Source organism: Scophthalmus maximus, chromosome 7, assembly GCF_022379125.1.
Source record: "Scophthalmus maximus strain ysfricsl-2021 chromosome 7, ASM2237912v1, whole genome shotgun sequence".
Classification (NCBI taxonomy): Eukaryota; Metazoa; Chordata; class Actinopteri; order Pleuronectiformes; family Scophthalmidae; genus Scophthalmus; species Scophthalmus maximus.
In genome coordinates, this window is record NC_061521.1 from 23,898,929 (window position 1) to 23,920,495 (window position 21,567).

At 45.2% G+C, this 21,567-nt stretch overlaps 1 protein-coding gene across 2 annotated transcripts; it reads right to left on the bottom strand.

Annotated features, from left to right (window-relative positions):
* Positions 1-2,459: 2,459 nt before the first annotated feature.
* mbtps1 (membrane-bound transcription factor peptidase, site 1) lies at positions 2,460-21,368 on the bottom strand. Of its 2 annotated transcripts, XM_035642132.2 has the most exons (24): positions 21,203-21,368; positions 20,102-20,145; positions 15,624-16,225; positions 14,402-14,665; positions 12,816-13,019; positions 12,617-12,727; positions 12,355-12,464; positions 11,902-12,018; positions 11,318-11,385; positions 10,857-10,959; positions 9,716-9,867; positions 8,748-8,909; positions 8,007-8,151; positions 7,677-7,865; positions 7,396-7,568; positions 7,185-7,300; positions 6,938-7,094; positions 5,206-5,330; positions 4,970-5,047; positions 4,677-4,817; positions 4,444-4,575; positions 4,169-4,295; positions 3,578-3,708; positions 2,460-3,450 (listed from the first exon to the last, which is right to left on the bottom strand). In XM_035642132.2, exons 3-24 carry the CDS (start codon positions 15,829-15,831, stop codon positions 3,230-3,232), a joined length of 3,234 nt encoding a protein of 1,077 aa, XP_035498025.1. In that variant the 5' UTR covers positions 15,832-16,225; positions 20,102-20,145; positions 21,203-21,368; the 3' UTR covers positions 2,460-3,229. The 2 variants fall into 2 exon arrangements, with proteins under 2 accessions (XP_035498025.1, XP_035498024.1); XM_035642131.2 differs by lacking the exon at positions 20,102-20,145.
* Between the last annotated feature and the right edge of the window lie 199 nt (positions 21,369-21,567).

Below are 21,567 nucleotides of genomic sequence, written 5' to 3' on the forward strand. Positions count from 1 at the left end.
TTAACACGAGCCACAAACACTGTACTGTACAGTCGCAGGGTAATAGATTGCACCCTGCAGGTTGACGGGAAGGACGCGCACTGAGCAGGCATTTTGTTTTTTTGATTTGCATTCATAACCCGTGTGTTTATCACTTACAGAAACACAGAGAGGAAAAAACTGATGAATATCACAAACTCTCTTCCGAGTGGAGCGATGCACCTGCCGGGATGAGAACTGTACGTACAGACGTCCTCACACAGCTGAAGTATTACAACATGTCTCAAGTCTTCCGTCTCTGAAGTTCTGAGTAAAGAGACTGACAAGACTCCGAACAAGTCCAAGTCCTAAACTTTACATTAGTAACAGTTATTAGACTAAAACTACCGAGATAACGATGATTCACAAACGGATGAATACTTCTGACTGAACTTCCATCCATTATCTTTACCGCTTTATCCATTGAGGATCCAATGAAGAATCTCTAATTGACCTATGACCCCAATCTGCATGTGTTTGGACTGTGGCAGGAAGCCGAAGAACCTGGAGAACCTGAAAGGAACCCGCGTAGACACGGGGGAGAACATGCAAACTCCACACAGAAAGGTCCTGGTTGGTTTGAACCGGGACTGGAACCCAGAACCTTCCTGCCGTGAGGTGACAGGTGACACCACCACCACACACACTCCATTTGAATGGTATTCCTGTGCTAAGAACGATTACAACAGTTCGTAATATTTAGCAAATGTTATTGTTCCCTGTTCGACTCCAAGCTCCACGTCCCGTGATCCACCTCTGCTAGATCATCATTTATTTTTCTTTATTTTAATCTTTGGGGACTGAGCAGGACATCGGGGTCGTCCCGAGTCAAAGCGAAGTCACGAGTCGCCGAGTGATTTTGTCAAGTCTTAAAGTCGTCTGGAGTCTGCTTCGATTCCAAATCATGTGAACTCCAGTCACACGACTCCTTTCAACAACAAAAAAAAAGCCAGCGCCGATTTTGAGTCTCGGCCCTGAGGAAGGGGATGAAGGGGACGAGGAGGACGACGACGACTGACGAAAAGGGGGCGGGGCGTGCAGTGGCGCCGTCAAGGGCCCCCATACACTCTTAATAAACTACAACGGCAAATTAGAATTCCTGAAGTTCAGTTGTGGCTTTTGCTTTTGGCGAGCCACCCTGAGATTTTCAGTCGCCCCATCTGCCCCCCCCCCACCGTGAAAAACTTCTGGGGGCACCACTGGGGGCGTGTGGACAGGTGAGGAGACAGACGAGGAGGGGGAGCAGGAGACTCTCATGACGACACAGACTCTAGTGGACAGAGGACGGGGACAGGTACAGGCTGGTGGTGGGACATATGACGAGGGAGGAACCGGTGAGTCTGGTGGGCTCCTCCCAGGACGTGGCGCCGCCGACCTGATTGGCCCCGACAGGAAGTCCGGGCATCTGGGAACCGCGGAGGGGGAGAAGGGGCATGTGACCCCCACTCGCCACCGGCTTTTCCCAAATCTTGTTAGAGCAGCTGTAGGGCGAGGGGGTTAAGTTCCCATTTTCCCAAGGTTCTTGAGCGGAGATTAGTTTCCTCCCGTGGGGGCCGTCATCCACAAGGACGAGTGACAGATTCACAGGCTGATCTGGCGCATTAGGCCCCGGATAAGGAGCCGAGGCTCAGACCCAGCGAGCGCACCGACGCACCTCATCACCCCTGATGAAATCAACCTGCATCACTGAGTCCAGCCCCACCACCAACACTAAACCCCCGAGCAATGAGGCCGCTCCATCTACGATAAGTCAACAGAAAGGAATGCAATTATTACTTCTGCATAGTCGATGGAGGAGACGCGGTGTGAAATGTGAATATACCAACCTGCAGAGGGAAAAGTTATCAGCTCATCTCAACTTTAACCTCTGCTTTTTTTGGGGGGGGGATTCGGCAGTGAAAAGTTATTTCTCATCGTTGACTGGATAAATAATTCTGTTAAATCCAGTCGACATGTGCAGAGGTGCAACAGTAAATGTATTGGTAATCGATTACTAAATTAATCGCCAAACTATTTTGATAATCGATTAATCGGTTCAGGTAGTTTTTATGAAAGAAGAAATGTAAAAACAGTACTGATCGATTAATCGAAAAAAAAATCTACATCTTCATCGCTTATGAAAATAATCGTTAGTTGCAGCCCTATATACATGTACAGCAAGCTCTTCGTGACAAAACGTAAATCTTCAGGACGTCCAGGTAGATGATCACACACACGCACGCACCTTTTGTCTTTACGCTACAGTTGGGATCATTGGTTTTTTTGTTTGTTGTAGTTTTGGGCGGAGCGAGATGTGTTCATCCTCACAAGCTTCCACTCAACTCTGGACATTATTGGAACATCACACGGCCGTGCACCGGAGAAACGAGAATCATTGTTGCCAGATGAAAAAATATAGTAAGTAAAAAAGTTCCACAAACCAATGAGAAAATCAGGCCACGTTGATAATGCTTTCTTTTTTTAATTGATGAGATATATTTGAACGAGTCCGTCAATGCTTCTTTGTCGACCATGATCTCATGATGGAGCGTTTGTCAACACGATGCCACAGTTCATTTTTATAGAAAATAAAAATAAAAAATGATGAAAAGAATAAACCTTGATTTAAAAAAAAAAAACAGATGTAGGAAGGAAACCAAACGACGACGGCTGGCTGACGACGACAGAGGAGAAGAAAACTGATCGTCCACTGGTCTTAGTGTTGGAAACATGATGGCGTGTGTGTGTGTGTGTGTTTCTGTCATTGTCTATTGGCAACTCCATTACAGTATGTGATGTATTTTAGTGTGTGTGTGTGTGTCCGATTACGTGTTTCAGGGTACGAACAAATTCAATAAATAGAAAAAAGGCATACAATTTTCATTCATAAAGAAAAACAGTTTGGTCAAAGAGAAGAGAGAAGGAACATGTGGACATGATTTCTGTCTGGAGCTGGCTTTTTTTTCCCTTTCTTTTAGAGCCAGATGTGTAGCGTGTGTGTTTTACATCAGTTTGTGTTACACTGTCTGATTCTGTTCATTATTCCACAAACACACAAACGGCCTCGAGGAAACGAGAGGCACAGAAACTGTTCGAGCCTCCGTCAGACGTCCGACAGGCTCCAGTTCAACAGCCGTCAAGAATTCCCAAACTCCCATGTTGCTTTGCAACACCAGTTGTCCAGTTCCAGAGGTGAAAACCCAGCGCCTCCATCCGGCGGCGGTTCCCCCGGTCAAACCGTGGGGTTTTTCCCGGTCGTGGTGGTGGTGGTGGTCGTCGTCATCGCCTGCTGGAGGTACATGGGCCGCTTGATGCGAGGTTTCCTGCGCTTGGGTTTGCTCTTGGCCTTGGTGAGTTGGACCACGAAGAAGGACAGGACCACCATCGCGCCCAGGAAGGCGAACACCGGGATGGTCTGGCCCACTTCCTGGTTGTAGTGACCGGGCATTATCCCTGAAGGGGCGGAGGGGCAGAGGTCACAATACGGAAACCAACTCTATCCTACAAACTGGGGACATTTCAAACTGCGCAGCGTTTCTAAAGCGTTTTAAAAACGAAATAACTGTGAAGCGCGAGTTACCTCCAGGAATGTCCCAGGCCCCGCTCTCCCCGGGGGACAGGGGTCTGACCTGGGGCCGGTACGCCCTCGCGTTGGGCAGAGCCACCTTGTCCAGGTCGATGGAGAGAAGCTTCTGGTGCTTCCACAGGTTACTGAGGTCACGAGGGGGAGAGACACAGAGAAAAGAGTGTTTGACTATAGCACCTGGTTCACTCTGGTGGCAGGTTGGAAGGTTGAAAGATTGTTGGTTGTTGTTGCGTGCACACAGAACCGACAGCTAGACGTCCGTGAGGATATATTCGCTGAGTTTTATAAAAAGTGTATTGGATTAAAAATCGCTAACTGCCCCTTTAAACTTCATGTCTTCCCTCTGCTGGCAAATATTCCTGTATTTATATCATTGTCTGACTGAGGGAAACATTAATAACATGTTGACAACAGCATTCTGCACAAACAAAAAACACTTTATTGTGATTATCTGGATTTGTAGAGGAACAAGACGAGATGTGGGAAACTCAGACTTCTTCTTCTTTTTAAAATGGCCACTTGCTTCACTGATGTAGACATAATGACAGAAGTAGTTTGAGATACGAGTGTGTGAGCAGATCTAACCTGGGGGCCGTCTCGTTCACGGGCTGCGGCTTGGCCCAGGACAAGTGGGGGCAGGCCGGTAGTGGGCGGGGCTTAGGGTCCCCCAGGTGCGCCTCCAGGACCTTGGAGTAGCGGTAAAGATGGTTGCCTGCAAAGAAGACGGAAAAGAGGACAGAAGAACAAAAATGTAAAAAAAGAGGAATTGTGTACAGTTTGTCATATCATATTTACATTTTACTAACATAGAAGACAGATATTATCATGTCTATGCATTTTGTTTTTCCCCCCCTCCTCACCTTCCAGTCTCTGTGGCAGTGGGCGCTCGGTGCCCGTGGGAGGAGCCACCCTGCTGTGGGAGTGGCTGAGGCTGGGAGGTGTCATACTGTACGAGGTGTACTGCAGCAGAGCGTCGAGCAGCCAGAAACAATCTGACATCGACACACAACAAAATATTATTCATTCGGCTCAACTGCAACATCAAAAAGCACGAAGAGCATCATATGACACACTGATGATGTTGAGGCGTCACCTTTCTGCCTGTGGCTGTCGTCGATGCAGTTAGAATCTCCATACAGGGCGATGCGGCCTCCGCCGTCAGACGGCGTCTGGTACAGTCCGAGGATGGGAACTCCCTCCACCACCGCCGTCTCCTGCTTCAACACCTCCAGACCTGTGGAAAGACACAGACACACACACAAACACAGACACACATGTATTATTAAATCTGGAGCAGAGACCCACAGGCTAAAAAGCCCCGTGGCCACTGGCCAACACGGAGATAAACTGAGCCAGAATCAATACTTGGACAACGGGTGCCGGTACCTTGGTCCTTTAGGTTCTTGGCAATGACGATTCCATCTTCTGGGAAACGGGCGATACTGCAGCCTGAGGCGTAGTACACTGAGAGAGAGAGAGAGAGAGAGAGAGAGAGAGAGAGAGAGAGAGAGAGAGAGAGAGAGAGAGAGAGAGAGAGAGAGAGAGAGAATTTTTAATTTGTGTAAACTGAATATGACCAATGGAATATTTGCAGGAGAAGATGCTGAGAATGTGTGTCTCACTGTCGTGATCGGCCAGAGTGAAGTCCCCCTCGTACAGCCCGTCGCTGAAGGCCATCCCCCACACGGAGATCAGGTCGTTCAGAGCTGGGACGTTAGCGCCCCCTGTGTCGGGCATCCACCACTGCCTGCAAGTGACATCAGGTACATTCATATTTAAAAAACCCATTCAAGACATTGAGTCGACATCTGCATGATGAACAGGCAAGAAATCATCCACTGTCGCCTGATGGTTACACAAGCAGAAGGTTGTTAGATTGTGGTTGTTAGATTGAAAGTAGTAGAGGAAGGATTAAGCAAATAATTAAACATGACAACAAAATAGTTTATAACATTTTTTTAAATCCGACGGAATCAGGCTCACACACTCCCCAGGACTCAACCACTGGAATAATTAACCACCAACTACTTTGATAATCGATTAATCGGTTCAAGTAGTTTTTATGAGGAAAAAATTCTCTGATTTCAGCTTCTTCAATGTAAATATTTTCTGGTTTCTTTGCTCCTCTGTGACAGTGAACTAAATCAAATCAAACAACTAATCGATTAATCAAGAGAATAATCGATTATGAAAATAATCGTATGTTGCAGCCCTAACTGTATGCAAGACTTTTTATTCTGTGGACACTGTGGGACAGCTTGGGGCGGGATATGAACGGAGTTAAAACACTGCTGAGGTTTTTAATCGTTGAGCCTTCTCATGAAGACGGAACAGGAAACATAGATCATCAACATGTGAAGAGAAACAGACAGAAGAGAGAACCTGCTGTGATACGAACGGCACTCGAGTTCCTGCGACTCATTCCATAGGAAGCACAATCGATCAGAAGACACTAGTCTCTGCATTTACTTATCGGGTCTCTCTGGAATCGCAGCGCCTGCAATTTTGTTATTTGTTTTCTGTTTTACAGTTTATAAATTTCTGCAGCAACGAGCAGAATCCAGGTCGTGAAAAATACAAAAATGAAGGGAATGTTTTTAAAAACATGAAGCACTGCAGGCTCATTCATATATTTTATATCTATAGTATATACTGTTTTACCACGTGTGATATTGTGCGGTACAAAGCCAACATGGTATCTTTGGTTCTTTCACTTTAGAAATTTCTGCATTTCATCTTTTTCTTGCTGTGTTAGAATGATGGAAAATCATTAGGGATGAATTCTGTACTTTCCAGCAGAATATAACACTACGTCTAAATGATAGAATTAATAGAATTAATGGGAACTGGACATGAATAAGTGTGGGGGAAGAATTATTCGTTTATGTTTTTTGCTGATGTCAGACGGAGATTAAACCTCCACAAAAAGGATTGTGAGCATTAGTTTATAGGCGTAAAAAAAAAAACGACATTCGGATACAAACATATTTTATAACGGACATTACTGTGAACAGCAGGCAATATTTTATACTTCTGTAAATTAAATATGAAACTTCTAAAGGCCTATTAGGGGAAACAAATTCATCATGACCTGCTGACAAAAGTGATGTCAGCAGCTTCTGTGCTGCAGGATTCAGCAAATCTGAACGTTGTGACAGTTATTGAGTCGCTGAGTCACAGTTAATCGATTAGTAATGGCCTACTAAATGAATCGCCAGCTATTTTCATAATCGATTAATTGGTTTGAGTAGTTCAAACAGAAGTCAAAATTCCATGATTTCAGCTTCTTCAATGTGAATATTTTCTGGTATCTTTGCTTTTCACAAGCCTCTGTATCGATGCTCAGTGTAATACCTCGTATTCTCGTCGTAGAACTTGACCTTCCTCATGACTGAAGTATTGTACCAGTCGCTGAAGACGATGAGCGACAAGCCGTTGTCGATGTCTCTCCGCAGCTTGGTGATCTCTTCGGGGAAATACTCCTCCTCGCTGTCCACCATCAACAATGTGCCTGGAGAGACAAACAGCCCATTACTTTATTAATCATCTAGGAAAAGTGGAAATCTTCACATTCTGTCGTCACACGTCTGTGCGTCCCTACCGTACTGGCTGGCGTCGAAGCAGGTGATGGGAGCTCCCAGCACCTCCACGAAGTATCCCATACTCCTGAGGTGCTGGTACATGTCCCTGAAGTTAGTGTGGATGTGGTCCCCATTCCTGGAAAATAATCCAAAACATTCAACTGAGTCGGTTTATGACAGGACACGCACCCAGGAAAAATAAAAAAGGTAAATGAACGTAGTCAAACCCACCAGTCCAGTGGGTCATTCTTCATGCGGAGGTTGTCCCGGGGGAAGTAGCCCGGTGGGTAGCGCAGATTGTGGTACTGGTCCCACAGCACCCTCTTGCTGCGCGGGGGAGTTGGCACTATCTTCACCTTGATGGGCAGTTTGACCGTGGAGGTCAACTCCCCGCCCGCCTCAGACTGGAAGAGGTGAAAAGTGAAAGGTAAATAATAAATAAATAAATAAATAAATGGTGTGATGCAGTGAGACACTGTTAACTATTATTTAAAGTTGCTGCAGAGACTCACATCGTTTTCCGCGGGCGACACCACCGTGACCATCACGTGACCCTGAGCGACCCCTTCCCACGATGCCGCCTTCTTGGCCACGGAGATGGACACGGCCAGGTAGCCGGCCCACGGCCACAGCACCGGAGAGTAGGAGACGGCCACGTCGATGTGATCGCCGTTCTGCGGGAGGTAGGGCTGCCAGATGGGCTGAGCAGCGGATAGCAACATTCATTTATTTTTTTAATTCAATAGTTCAGAGTTCATCACAATCAAGAACTGGGTCAGTCAAGGATGAAAGTCCTCCTCTGACAGCAGAACCTGAAACATGAAGTTGTTTCATGTGCTCACCTTGTCGACGATCCGGCCCGTGACGCCCATGCCGTTGAGGATGGTCACGTTGACGATCGTGGGCATTCCTCCGTAGTAGATGGGCTGAGAGCAGTAAGGCCACATGTAGGGACACTCGGTCAGGTCGATGTAGCTGGGAGACAGACTGGAGGGAAGAGGACCAACAAACTTATTATTAGGTATTTTTTGTACCTGGATTAGGACAAAACACATTTTAATGTAAAGTGTAAATACACACAAAGTGCAAGATCTGAACGTTATTGGACTGGAGGTCACATAAAGTCTTAAAGCCCCTAAAGCAACATTTAAAGGGGCAGAAAGCAGTTTTTAATTCTATACACTATTTTGCAAATATTCAGCGAATCAAGGGTTGATTAGAACATAGAATATAAAATAAATGAAAGAAAGTCGGAAAAATTGTGTTTTATTTTTCAAGGAACTACATCGCTTCAGGATCACCACAGACGTCCGGATGATGCTTATGCTAAATCCGATTGCAAAGTATAATTTGATTAGGTCGTCCGCTGCAGACATAGTACACGGCACGCGGCAGAGTCTGTGGTGATCCTGAAGCAACGTAGTTCCTTGAAAAACAAAAACACAATTTACCGACTTTTTTTCGTGTAAAATTTCAGACTCTCAGAGAATATCATTTTTTCCCTCGAAATATTACCCTCCTCGTTTTTTCACACAACGGCCCTAATACGCCGTCGTAGGTACCGTGAGGACCAAGACGTTTACCTGGCCTGAGGTCTGTAGCTGTTGAGTATCTGATAGGCTCTGATCAGGTCGAGTTTCCCGTGGCCCTGCTCGAACATGTTGACGCCCGGCAGCCTGCGGGCGGACGCGATCAGGGCCTGCTTCATGGAGGCCGGGTTCACCAGCTCCCGGTTCACCACGGTGCTGGAGGACAGAGGAGGACAGGGCTGGGTCAGCGTGGAGCAAGTGTTTGATTCCTCAAGTCTCAATCATGACAGTGCAGGAGGAGGAGAAAAAAACAGGATGGGCAGGTGTGTTATTGTGTGTGTGTGTGTGTGTGTGTGTGTGTGTGTGTGTGTGTGCGCGTGCGTGTGTGTGTGTGTGTGCGTGCGTTTGTGTGATTCTCCCGGGAGATGGGAGAGTTGCCTGTTTTCAACAACGGTGGATGTTTAACCCGGCAACATGAGTCGATCACTAATCGGCTCACTTACAGCTTTGCAAACAAGAGGCCTTTCATGTAAAGACGGGACAGTGACAGACGTCGGTGACATGCCTCTTTCCTCCGGGACACATTTCACCTTCTGCTCTGGTAGAATTACAGAACATGAGGTAATTAAACCACATCATGTTTCAGTGTTATTCTCCCATGTATCATCTGCTTCTACACTCCTTTTCAACCCACCTGCACTTGCAGCCTGGAGCCCCACAGTCTCCCATGACTCACCACTCGACAAATGTTTTTGTGACTCATTTAAAATAAATTTTGGCAGCTATGATATGATATGTTCACTTAATCTTATAAATATCAAAGCCAGCTTTGGTCTGTTACATTTGTGCTTGTAGTAAGAAACCTATTGTTCCATTGGGACCTCTTCATTTTAAAGGCACAAGCCTTTATTATATTATTATCCCACAGTTTAAGACTCTTTGCCTTTTTTCTCTCTCGCTACAATAAAAAAGATCAAACACCCGACACTAAACAAAGAAAAAGTCCGGATGATGATACCGACCTTGCCAGGAGAGTGACGGCACCGGCCACCACGGGAGAGGCCACGCTGGTGCCGGACAGGGAGCGGCATCCCTCCTTCATTCCCGACCCGCGAACGCCAGAACCGTACGTGACGATGTCGGGCTTCACTCTGCCGTAGCCCCCCGGCAGCTCCTGCACGGAGAGATGAGAATTCAAAGTTCCGTCTGTTTTTCCGGCCACAAACTTGTTTATTCACACACATCAGCTGTTTTTCTGCACAACAATAACTGACGCTATAATCTTAAAATGTAAACCAGCTCTTTTTTTACACACTTACACTTATGTTTGAGTTCATGTCATTACGCCTACGGCATGAAGTCATACTCTAAAATCAGAGAAGCAACTGGTAAGACCATACACGACTCCCTCTAAGCTTTGCTACTGCAGACGTAAGGTGCTGACAGTATGGCTGCAACTAACGATTATTTTCATTATCAATTAATCTGTTGATTATTTTTCTTGATTATTCGATTAGTTGTTTGGTCCATAAAATGGTGAAAAATGTAGATTGTGTTTCTTCGAAACCCAAGATGATGTTTTGTTTTGTCCACACACCAAATATATTCTGTTTACTGTCACAGAGGAGCAAAGAAACCAGAAATATTTATATTAAAGAAGCTGAAATCAGAGAATTTTGAGCCCCCCCCATAAAAGCTACTTGAACCCATTAATTGATTATCAAAATAGTTGCTGATTAATTTAGTAGTCGATTACTTATCGCTTAACTGTTGCAGCTCTAGTTGACTGTGTATGTGATGATGACCCAACAGATAAAGAAGCAAGAGAATGAGCAGAAAGCAAAAATGACTAGAAAAGAGGGAGAGAAAAAAGATCTTAAATGTTTTTGATGCTTTCAGGTTACGAGACGGGAGAGGCTGAGTGAGGGCGACTGTCTGGATCAGAGTGAAGTCTTAATAAGATGCCAGAGGAGACGTCTGCTTCGGACTATGACGGTGAATCTACAGCGACTGGCTGATGGGATGTGGATGAGGGATCAGGGATCAGGAGCATTACATTACGGGTCGACTAGCTCAAAAGAAGCAGGAGAGGAGATCTCTGAGGCAGATGTCTGCTCTGAAACTGATAAATGATATTCCATATTTCCTGCTGCAGTCACTCACCCAGGTGGTCATGCCTCTTGACGAAAACCTAGCAATGTTGTCCTCAAAGTCGATCCCTCCGACTCCGATCACGTCCATCTGGTCTGCGGGGTTGTTCAGGGTGCTGAGAGCGAAAGACAGTGACTTTAGTTTACAAGACATTAAGGAACAGAACACAGTAGGATATTAAAAGTGCAAACAAAAAGGAGTTGCTCTTCCCCCGTTTTGTCCTTTTAATGATGTTTTATTCAGGAGGAAGAGTCAGCAGATATTCAGCTGGGTCATAAAACCGCAGCCTTGGGGGTTGTTTGGATAATTAAAAGGGCTAAGTGGTGTCGAGGAAGTCAGCATTTTAGTGCAACAAAAAATGGATTTCATTAAAAAACAACAACAGAGAAATGATTCTACAAGTGAAAAAATACCTACAATAAGTGATAAGTGTCTTCTTAACCTTCTATTATTAATATGAATGGTGATTGTACCCATACAGAGGTCCATCGTTGCCGATAGCAGAGACCATGATCACTCTGTTGGCGGTCAGCTCCCACACCTGAAGGTCAAAAGAGAAGTCAGCTGAATTGGCATATGAGTTATATTTAATTAGTACTTTTGATTTACTCTCCTGAAAAAAGACATATTGACAATATACAGTCGATAGACTTTGCTAGAGTTTTGTCTAAAAGTTTCTAGAGCCACAAGTGTTGTCTAGACAAGCAAACTTTCTTCACACTTCTGATCCACACTCTTTCCTCGTTCAAATACGTGACACACACAGTAATCAGGAAAAATATTTTTCTTGCTGACAATTTGTAAAGAGAAAATTAGATATTTTAACATACAGTGTTTAATGCAGCAGATGGCACGTTGTCCCGTGCTCAACTCTGAGCAGCGAACACTTAAGAGCAGAGTTAAAACGTTGTCATGCACCTGGTTTGACCTGTTCAAACTGACATCACCAATTTGTGCAGAGGGTGTAACTTAAACATTTGCTCACATTTGTTTAACCTGATTAAATATCACTTTAGCCAAATCTTAACAGGATGCTGACTGTACGTGGCTCTGTCACCTTATCAACAAACGGGTGGTCCATGAAGTCAGGCCCCCCGATGCTGAGATTCAGAACATCGATCTTCTTCAGAATGGCGTAGTTGAACGCATCCAGGAACCAGGAGGTGTACGACACCTGGCACGTGACGAGACAAAAACGTTACATTCAAAAAACGGTTTAAATCTTATTTGAGAGAAGCTGCACTGGTGCAGAAATTAAATAAAGAGCAGCCTTGGATTTTGATTAGAAGTTTGAAACCAAGTCTCTTGTTTGTCCAATCAAGTTTGAAACTACAGCCAGCAGTCAGTTAGCTTAGCATAGCATAAAAGAATGGCAACTTCTCCTGTAAGTCACCAAAACACAAATGTTGTACTTTTTCCTTCACCTTGTATCTAAAACTTACTTTTAAAGCACTTTTGTGCATTTGTTTCCCAAATACAACTGATTGTGATGGTGAGGACATGTACGTGCCTGGTTGTTGGTGAACACTCTGAAGATGTGCAGCTCTGAGTCTGGGGCAAAGCCCTGACACTCCCTCATACTGGCTATCACCCCAGCCACAAATGTACCATGACCCAGGCCTGGAAAAAAACAGTACAAGAGGTTGATTATTATTCTTCTTCTCAGTCTCTTTTTGGCTCTCAAACACACCCACACACACTGTGTGATATTAGCACCAATCATCATCATCGAGGCCTTTATCATCATGCTGAACGTCAACGCTCTTCCTCACCATCGTCCAGTGTCTTCTCATTGGTCCAGTTGGTCCTCTCTTTCACATTCCTAAAATGTGGGTGCTTCTCACTCAGGCCCGTATCAAACACTGCAACCTTCACGCCAGAACCTGCCAACACAAGATTAAAAGATGAATTTAGAAAATTCTGAAGCAGATGTTTTTTCGCAGCGAAGAAGTCAACGGTCAAGTTTCTTACCGGTGTGTCCCATCTGCCAGAGGACGTCTGCCTGCAGGATCTGAGCCACTTGGCGGGGAATGGCCCGCAGCAGACGCCGGCTGGAGTGGCGCCCTGTGGCGTGCCAGAAGCCCGAACCCAGCGACAGGCTGGTTCGTCTGAAGGGGCGGGAGGATTGCCACGACTGCCCGCGGGTGGCATTGCAGGGCGCGGCAGGTTCAGGTGCTACGGAGAAGGACAGTCGTGTTAACAGCAGAGGTTTGTTGCAAAGGAAAATGGTGTTCAATTACTTAGGTTAGAGACAAAATCCATCTTTCAGTTTACTACATAACGACAAAAGGTCAGTGCCCGTCTAATCAACATGGACCGTTACTGCCGGCTGCCAGTTCAGCTCCTCCTGCAGACACTAACATCTTCTGTTTACTTCGGGTCGGTACCATCCCCCCCACACTTGACCTTACTCCTCCATTTTGTGCGATCCCGCGTTATGTAGGGCGTCCCATTTCTTTAGAAGATCAAGGGGTAGGGGTTATCTACCCCTTCAAACCTCTTCAAACAGCCCTAAAAAGTAGAGGGGAAAAGGGGACGGACCCTTTATGATGATCATCACGTCCTGATCCCTCATTTCAAGTAATTTCTCACCCTTACTTTTTTTTTTTAATCTCTTTCTTCCTAATAGTAGCTTTCTAATGAGGAAAATAACTGGTAGGAAAGGGAAAAAAGATGTCACCTCATTAGGAAGCTACTTCATGTTCACACAAATACATTTTTTGCTAAAACCTGCCTGCCGACCGAGGGTGGTAAAAAAAATGTATGGATGTTTTAACGGGCCACTCAATTTCTCCCAGTGCTGCCGATTGGTCAATCCGACTGTGACAGACGGTCTATGTGTGCGTGAGAGAGAGAGAGAGTAAGTGAGTGAACGCAGGGCAAAGAGCGCTGTGCACAGCTCTACAATGACACAAGAGCACAAATGACTAAATTAGAGATCTTTGATGTTTTGAAAGACATTTTCATATCACTACTACCGCCACAGTTTGGGTAACTAATGTAAAACACTGCAGTTTCATATACAACGTGTGCAGGTTGCGCATCGCCCCTCCGAGGCAGACTGATCATATTTAAGTTTTTAATTAAAGACGTATAAGACACAGCAATTATATTTTCATTGTTTCTTTTGAAGAAACATGGCCTCCATATTGATACAGCTTGTGTATACAGACGCAGACTGGTGGTGGCACAGTGAAGTCTTTCATCCAGTGCCAGGCGCAGGGCGTGTACCCCCCCTTGTCCAGACAAGCCCCACCATCCTGACTCACTTACCCCCCTGAGCAAACACAGGCATTCTCTGTCCTTCCTCCCATCCCCCACTATCACACTGCATCGACACCCCCACTTTGGCCTGCACTTCACTTTTAAGATATACAATCCTTTTTCTCCAGCACAAACACAGTGGAGACAGAAACGTGTCCTCTGACTCGACAAACAAAGAGATATTCAGTGAAGTGCAGCAGACAAACAGCCGTCTGAATCTTTTCAGAGTTTTACATTTCCTGGCTAGACATGACAAGCTCATAAGACACTCTGATGCTTTTTTTCCCACTTACAGGGAGAGTATTTCAGCGTGCGGAACACTTTGCGTTGCGGCGTGACCCTCTTGATATAAGGGTGGTCCTCCAGGTTGAGCAGCCCGCCTGGCGGAGCCTGACGGATGTGGACCAGCTCGAAGTCGCTGGGGAAGTCGGAGGCCGGGTTTTCTCTGGGAACGATGTGCCACTCCAGCGCTCCGTCGCCGGTGTTCCGCAGGGCGCTGCTGATGTAGAGGCTGCGAGCTTTGGCCGAGAAGTAGCCTGTGAATGCCACGATGTACTCTGGGGAAGATAAGACCAGGGAGAAGGGAGAGTGATGGGGACAATCAGAAACAATTCACTGGAGCCACAGTCCAATTAAAGCACATCCACAGTGACAAAGAGGGATTAAGCAAAACAAAATGGATACTTGAAAAAAAACATAAAAAAACACAAAATCTCCCAAGTGTTAAAATGTGAAAAATGATCAGAAAAGAAAAAAGGGGCTCTTGTTAGTTCTTATGAATAAAAAATGTTATTTAGGTGTTTTCCATCAGGTATTGTATTAACACTGCCTTCATGTGGTATCGGAATTATGGTAAATACGAGTTGTCGACTTGGAAATTGCACATGAACTGGAAGTCAAGTTACTATTGATACCTGAGTTCCCAGAACCTTTCAACATGGCAGAGAAGAGGAACAGATTCAGTAATGGATGGTACTTAATTTTTTTTTCTTTTCTTTTTTACAGTGCAACAAATATTAGTTGTTTGTATATAAAATGTTAAACTTTATTTATTTATATACTGTTAACTTGATATAGACCAATGCTATTTATCGTTGTAACCATGACAAATGGACTATAGTCTGGTAGCGTGGTGTACATTTGTGTTCCTTCTGTGACAACATCTTATTTTGTTTAATTAATTCATACCAACAACAAAGCACTTTACATTTTCGGAATTCCAACTTCAGTGGGAAGTAGGATCTTCCGACTAGCATGTGAAGGCATCATACGTTTCTTATTCCATTCTCAGACAGATGAGGACTCGTTTTTCCTGCTTTCCACACAGGAGGAACTGGCCAGGTCTTCATTCCTTTATGCATATTCATATAATACTGAATACTGTATAGTATGAAGGACACAGACTTGCAGGATTGGGTGTGTGTTACACATTGACATCAGAACAATACCTGCACTTTTAAGTTAATATATTAAAATATATACCACATAACCACACCAGTTCTCCCAATTCCTTACCATGTTCCACGACCTTGGTGGAGAACTCCAGCTTCACGGTTAAATGGGAGCAGTTGGAGCCGGGCGACGACGAGGGGAGGGGCTCTGAGTCGGGGGTGTGTTCAGGGTCAGATCTGCCCTCACCCATTGGCTCCATCCCCACCACAGGCAGAAAAACTCCCAACAGCAGCCCCACGAGCACAGACGCCCACATGGGAACCAGGAGCATTTTGAGTTGTGAAGTATCGCGGACCGTGAGTTTGGGCCAGGACCCCCTTTAACGTTGAGCAGCAGGTCTGCTGGGTCAGATGAAAAAAGGAGCAGCTAAAACCTGGATCAGGGTCCGGGGAGGGGACTGAGCATTTCAGGTCCAGAGCTCTAAAAATGAGTCCATACTGCAAACAGCCCGCGCAGCTAAATTAATTTCTTTCTGCGTTTTCTCTCCATGGTGGTCGTCCAGGGTGGAGGTCAGTGGCACCGCCTGAGTAGGAACACAGCTGCCATGTTGAGAGCTAGAGGAAGCAACCAGTCGGAGCAGTGGATGGACGGGACGGAGGGAGGAGTGCTGGAGCAGTGATGGAGGATGCTGCTGCTGGTGTCGACTGAGAGTTTCCAGTAGAGCGCTGAGAGAAAAAGAGACGAAGCAAACAAAAATGAAAAGTTAGAACATAAACTGTACATTCAAGTTTAAGTACATGAGTGTAGCACAAAAACAATAAGGTGGAACAAGAAGCCGAAGAGTAACTGAACAATTCTGAAACTCACGACCACACCGAGAAAAATGAATGCGCATCACTCAAGATCGATGGCAAATTGATTTTTTTTTCAGCCTGTAAAAATAAAACACATTGTCTCTGGATGTGGAATCAAGTCTCCATTTGTTTCACAGCTGTGGTAGCAAAACAATACAGTTGTTTTGAGGCCAGTGCCCAACAATCAATATTGAAGAATGATGAAAATATCTATAACTATCTTTAATAAAAACCCTGGGGTGCCACCGGGGGGTGCCCTCTAGTGGATATTCTAAATTCAACACTAAATTATTAATATAAATTGAGTCACAGTAAATACATGATAATAATAATTCAATATAACAACTGGAAATCAATTGATTTCTACAAATAAATACGGTAAATGCCAAAAACATAAGCTGCTTTTAGACATGCACTGAAAGTCCTGTCGATTTCCCGAAATTTTCCGGAGGGGCTGTATGTGAGAACGCAAATGTCCGCAGATGTTGCTCTTGGCATTTTCCAGAACTTGTCCTGCTCTCTTCCCAGGAGCCACCCCTCGCATGAATGTTCAAAAAAATGTTGGAATGATGCTGTTGTGAATGCGTCTGTCCCGGAGTGAACGGCAAACTCTGGAAAACGGGTTGTGTTTTAATGCTAATTTGTCCACGGACGCTTGTGTTATTAAGATATTACAAACTTTACACTTTTCTATATTCTGCTATTTCTGCTATATTCTGTCCACTTTGCTGCTGTAACGACCCAATTTCCCCATTGTGGGACGAATAAAGATATGTCTTATCTTATCACTTGATATACTTCCAACATCATTCCATCAAAATTTCATTAAGTCTCTTGAACGCCCCCAAAACAAATGGGTTTATTTTCTAACCCTATACAACATTAAGGTTAGTCACACAGGTTTTGTTTCTATTTTTCTATGCCCTCATGCTGTTAAGAGAAAGGAGTGTTTCCTCTGCTTTACCGGGGGGAAGAAAGGAAGGGAGGGAGGTGTAGCTGTAGAATGAGGATTTTTAGTCACCACTCCTTCCTCATGATGAGGCCGTATGTTGTTCTCTGGGAAAACAACCCCTGTTAATAGATAAGAGCACGTACACCGAGATAGAAACTTTATCTCACCTGCAAGGATGGCATGGCAACAACATCAACAACCAACCACAAGACCCAGTGAGCCCAGTCAGCATGTAGCCGACACGCCACTGTTGAGGAATTTTCGTCTATCCTCCCCTGAGAAACTCTTAAGATGAGTCTTCTCAGGCACCAAGCAAGGTCATCTTATCTATGGCAAGCTAAATACACTACAGAGACCAGGGACGGGGAGACTATCTTGGGACGCCAAACACTTTGAACCTGTTGATCTCTGTAGCGAACCGGAAGTCTCCTCAATATTGAGCTCTTATAATAAATACCTTTGATTAAGACATCCACGGTTTCCGTCTTCCTTAATCAGAATCCACTCCGTCAATTATTACATTTCAGCCACGAGCTAACTCATCAAACTTATCGTGCACCAACCAGCACATCAACAACCAGTTATGCTGCCTCGACCGCCCAAGCACCTGTGTGTGATATATATGACTCTTTAACACACCGACCCCCCCCCCCCCCCCCCCCCCCCCCCCCTCTGGTACAGGAAAGTTTCCCCCCCCCCACCCCCCAAGCAAGTAATAAAACACACAACAACAGACACACTAGCTACCAACAAGAAACTAATCTATTTGTTTCAGGAACGTGTGCAACATGTTTCAGAGCTGAGTGCCACATCTATGCAGGTGTGTGTAAGTGTGTGTGTGTGTGTGTGTGTGTGTGTGTGTGTGGGCGTGTGGGCCTGTAGTCCATTTTTCTTGACTCTATTGTCTGGCTGTCGTTCAAATCAAACGCTCCCATCATAGAACAAAAACACATTTCACACGCCATCAATCAACCGAGTGCTTGTTGTGTGCTACATGAAAACCGTTGGCACAATTACTATGAGCTACAGCCATGGTGAAGACAGACATACAGGCAGACAGGCAGACAGGCAGACAGGCAGACAGGCAGACATGCAGACATGCAGACATGCAGGCAGACAGACAGGCAGAAAGACAGACAGGCAGACAGGCAGACAGGCAGACAGGCAGACAGGCAGAAAGACAGAAAGACAGACAGGCAGACAGGCAGACAGGCAGACAGGCAGACAGGCAGACATGCAGACATGCAGGCAGACATGCAGACAGGCAGACAGACATGCATGCATGCAGACAGACATGCAGACAGACATGCAGACAGACATGCAGACAGGCAGACAGACAGACAGGCAGACAGACAGGCAGACAGGCAGAAAGGCAGAAAGACAGACAGACAGACATGCAGGCAAGGAAGGCAGGCAGACAGGCAGACAGACAGGCAGGCAGACAGACAGACAGACAGGCAGACAGGGGCCTTTATTGATCCCAAACTGGGAAATTCCGGTGTTACAGCAGCAGTAGCATGTATCAGGCACACAACACCTCTTACAAAATATAAGAAATAAAAATGTAACAAATATAACGACAGCAAAACTATTCAAGATGAAGACATAAATATAAAGAATGTACATAAGCAGGATTTGTGTCACACTGGGAGTCCAGAGTGTCTTGTTATTATATAAAGTATTTGTTATTGTAAAGTATTTCTATTTTATCTTATTTACCTTAGTTTCTCTTATTTTATTTTTGTATTACATTTACTGCTACACTTCTGTGCTGCTGTGTCAAATTTTTTAATTTCCCCTACAGGAATCAATAAAGGGAACATCTCATCGTATTTTATCTAAAAAAAAAACAACTACTTATTATAGCAGGTTTTTCAGGTTAATGGCTTAAGGACAATATGCTAATGTTATGCTCATATACATCTACGCTCGCAGAATTCCGATGTGTATCAGAAGGAAATTATGGTCAGTCATGAGAAATCCCCAGCCAACATATACAGCTGGTACAGATGTGTCTACAGATGTCTCTAACGTCTTTTGCCCCGTGCTGCTCAAGATATGCACAATGTTGGAAAGTGCCCAAAGTGCAGAGGAGTGAACTGTTCCACTCGGTCTGACTCACATACAGTAAACATGGTGAAAAAAGGCTTTGGTGACAGTTAAGTAACCGCGCAGGGTAGAACTTCAGTTACTGAGAACCCCCCCGTGCTTACTATTTCATGTTACGTGTGTGGTCACATGTCCCCCACCCCCCTAATGATATAGTAGATAAAAACCTCAGATATGGGCCTACCCTAGACGAGCGCTGCGGGGGCAGAGTAGACGATCTAATTAAAAAAAGCCCCATGGCCGGTCTGCTCTGACAAGGAGGAGGAGGCAGTTCAATCACTAGTTCCGGCTCAGGGCAGGATCCCTGCCTTGTTGCGAGAGAGAGAAAACAATACAGCCAATCACTTCACTACTGCGTCAGACCAAAGGGGCTGTGAAAACACTCTCGGTTGCTTTTAGGACGGGGCTGTAAAGGGACAGGCTGGGACCAGTTGTGTCAACATAACAGCGAGCCACAATAAATGGCATCAAACATCTGGGGGCGGCCGCAGATTGGTAGCTGTAAAAGTGCCCCCCACCCACCAAATCCAGAGGTTATGATGAGGTAAAGTGGAGTCAAACGAATTACTCCAACGTCTGGAGAGATTGCAGCAGTTGGGTCAGAAACCGCCCCTTCCTCCAAAAGTCAACGAAACAAAGGTGACTGTTGTGTAGATGGAAAAAAAAAAACATTCTCAAAAACTCACACTGGGGTGAAGGAGGTCAAATCAACCCACCATCCAATGATTCACTGATGAGACAAGAGTTAATAGTGTAAGTGTTCATAGTCAACTCGTTGAACCCAACACACACAGACACACGCACACACACACACACACACACAGAGACACACACAATACACTACACGCACACACACACTGCAATGTGCGCGCGCACACACACACACACACACACACACACACACACACACACTCTACAATACAATACAATACACACACACACACTACACTTCACACACACACACACACACACACACACACACACTACACTACAATGCACACACACAACAATACACAAACACACACACACAACAATACACAAACACACACACACAACAATACACAAACACACACACACACACACGCACGCACACACACACACTACAATACACACACACACACACACACACACACACTACAATATAAACACACTACAACACACACACACACACACACTACAACACACACACACGACAACACACACACACTACAACACACACACAGACACAGACACACTACAACACACACACACACACACTACAATACAGACACAGACACACTACAACACACACACACTACAACACACACACACACACACACACACACACACACAAACACTCACGTCTCAATGCCCATTGTTTACATTAGTGTGTGAATAAAAAGATCTGGTGTCAGCAGGATTTAAACACCAACCTTCACAACCTTTACTCACAAGACTGAATATTAAAAATTATCACAATAACGAGTGAGTTAATTATGTACAAAAAAAAACAAAAGATAGAAAACAAAAGAGGAAAGGAATCCATGTAGCTCCGCCGATGTTTCATTAGCATAAGCGTTGCCAAGCGTTAGCAGCACATTAGCTGGCGGTGCATCGTGAGTGTGGTCGTCAGTGGATGACACAAAACAATTCCGAAGCTCGAGTCGATGTCTGCTGCACTTCGCCTGTAGTAAACACGGAGACATGCTAATGGCTATTTCGTCTCACATGTACACAGCGGTTAGCTAAGCTAGCAACGCTAAGTGTCTGTGTGCTAAATGTCGTGTGCGTGGTTGAATCGCACTCACCGAGTCGAACCGCGTCTCGCCACTGTTTCGTGTGTCGCGCAGTTCCGCGGGTCCGTGTCGTGTTTCCACGCCGCGTGTGGATGTGTTGTTGTCGGCGGCGGCTCCTCGGCGGTTAGCTCACTGGAGCTAGCAGCATCCGCAGACCACTGACGTCTGGTTATGGTGGGGGTTGCCAGGTTTTTGGTGGATTCATCCACCCCCAACCCCCCCGAAGGAGGATCAGCTCCTTTTACACATTTCAGATAATAGAGACAACGACTCGTTTTCCCCTAATTTAGTTTTCGAATAAGCTCAAACTACTACTCGCGTAATTGACTTGTTGTAAAGATACACTTCGACACGTCTTTTAATTGAACTTTCGATCG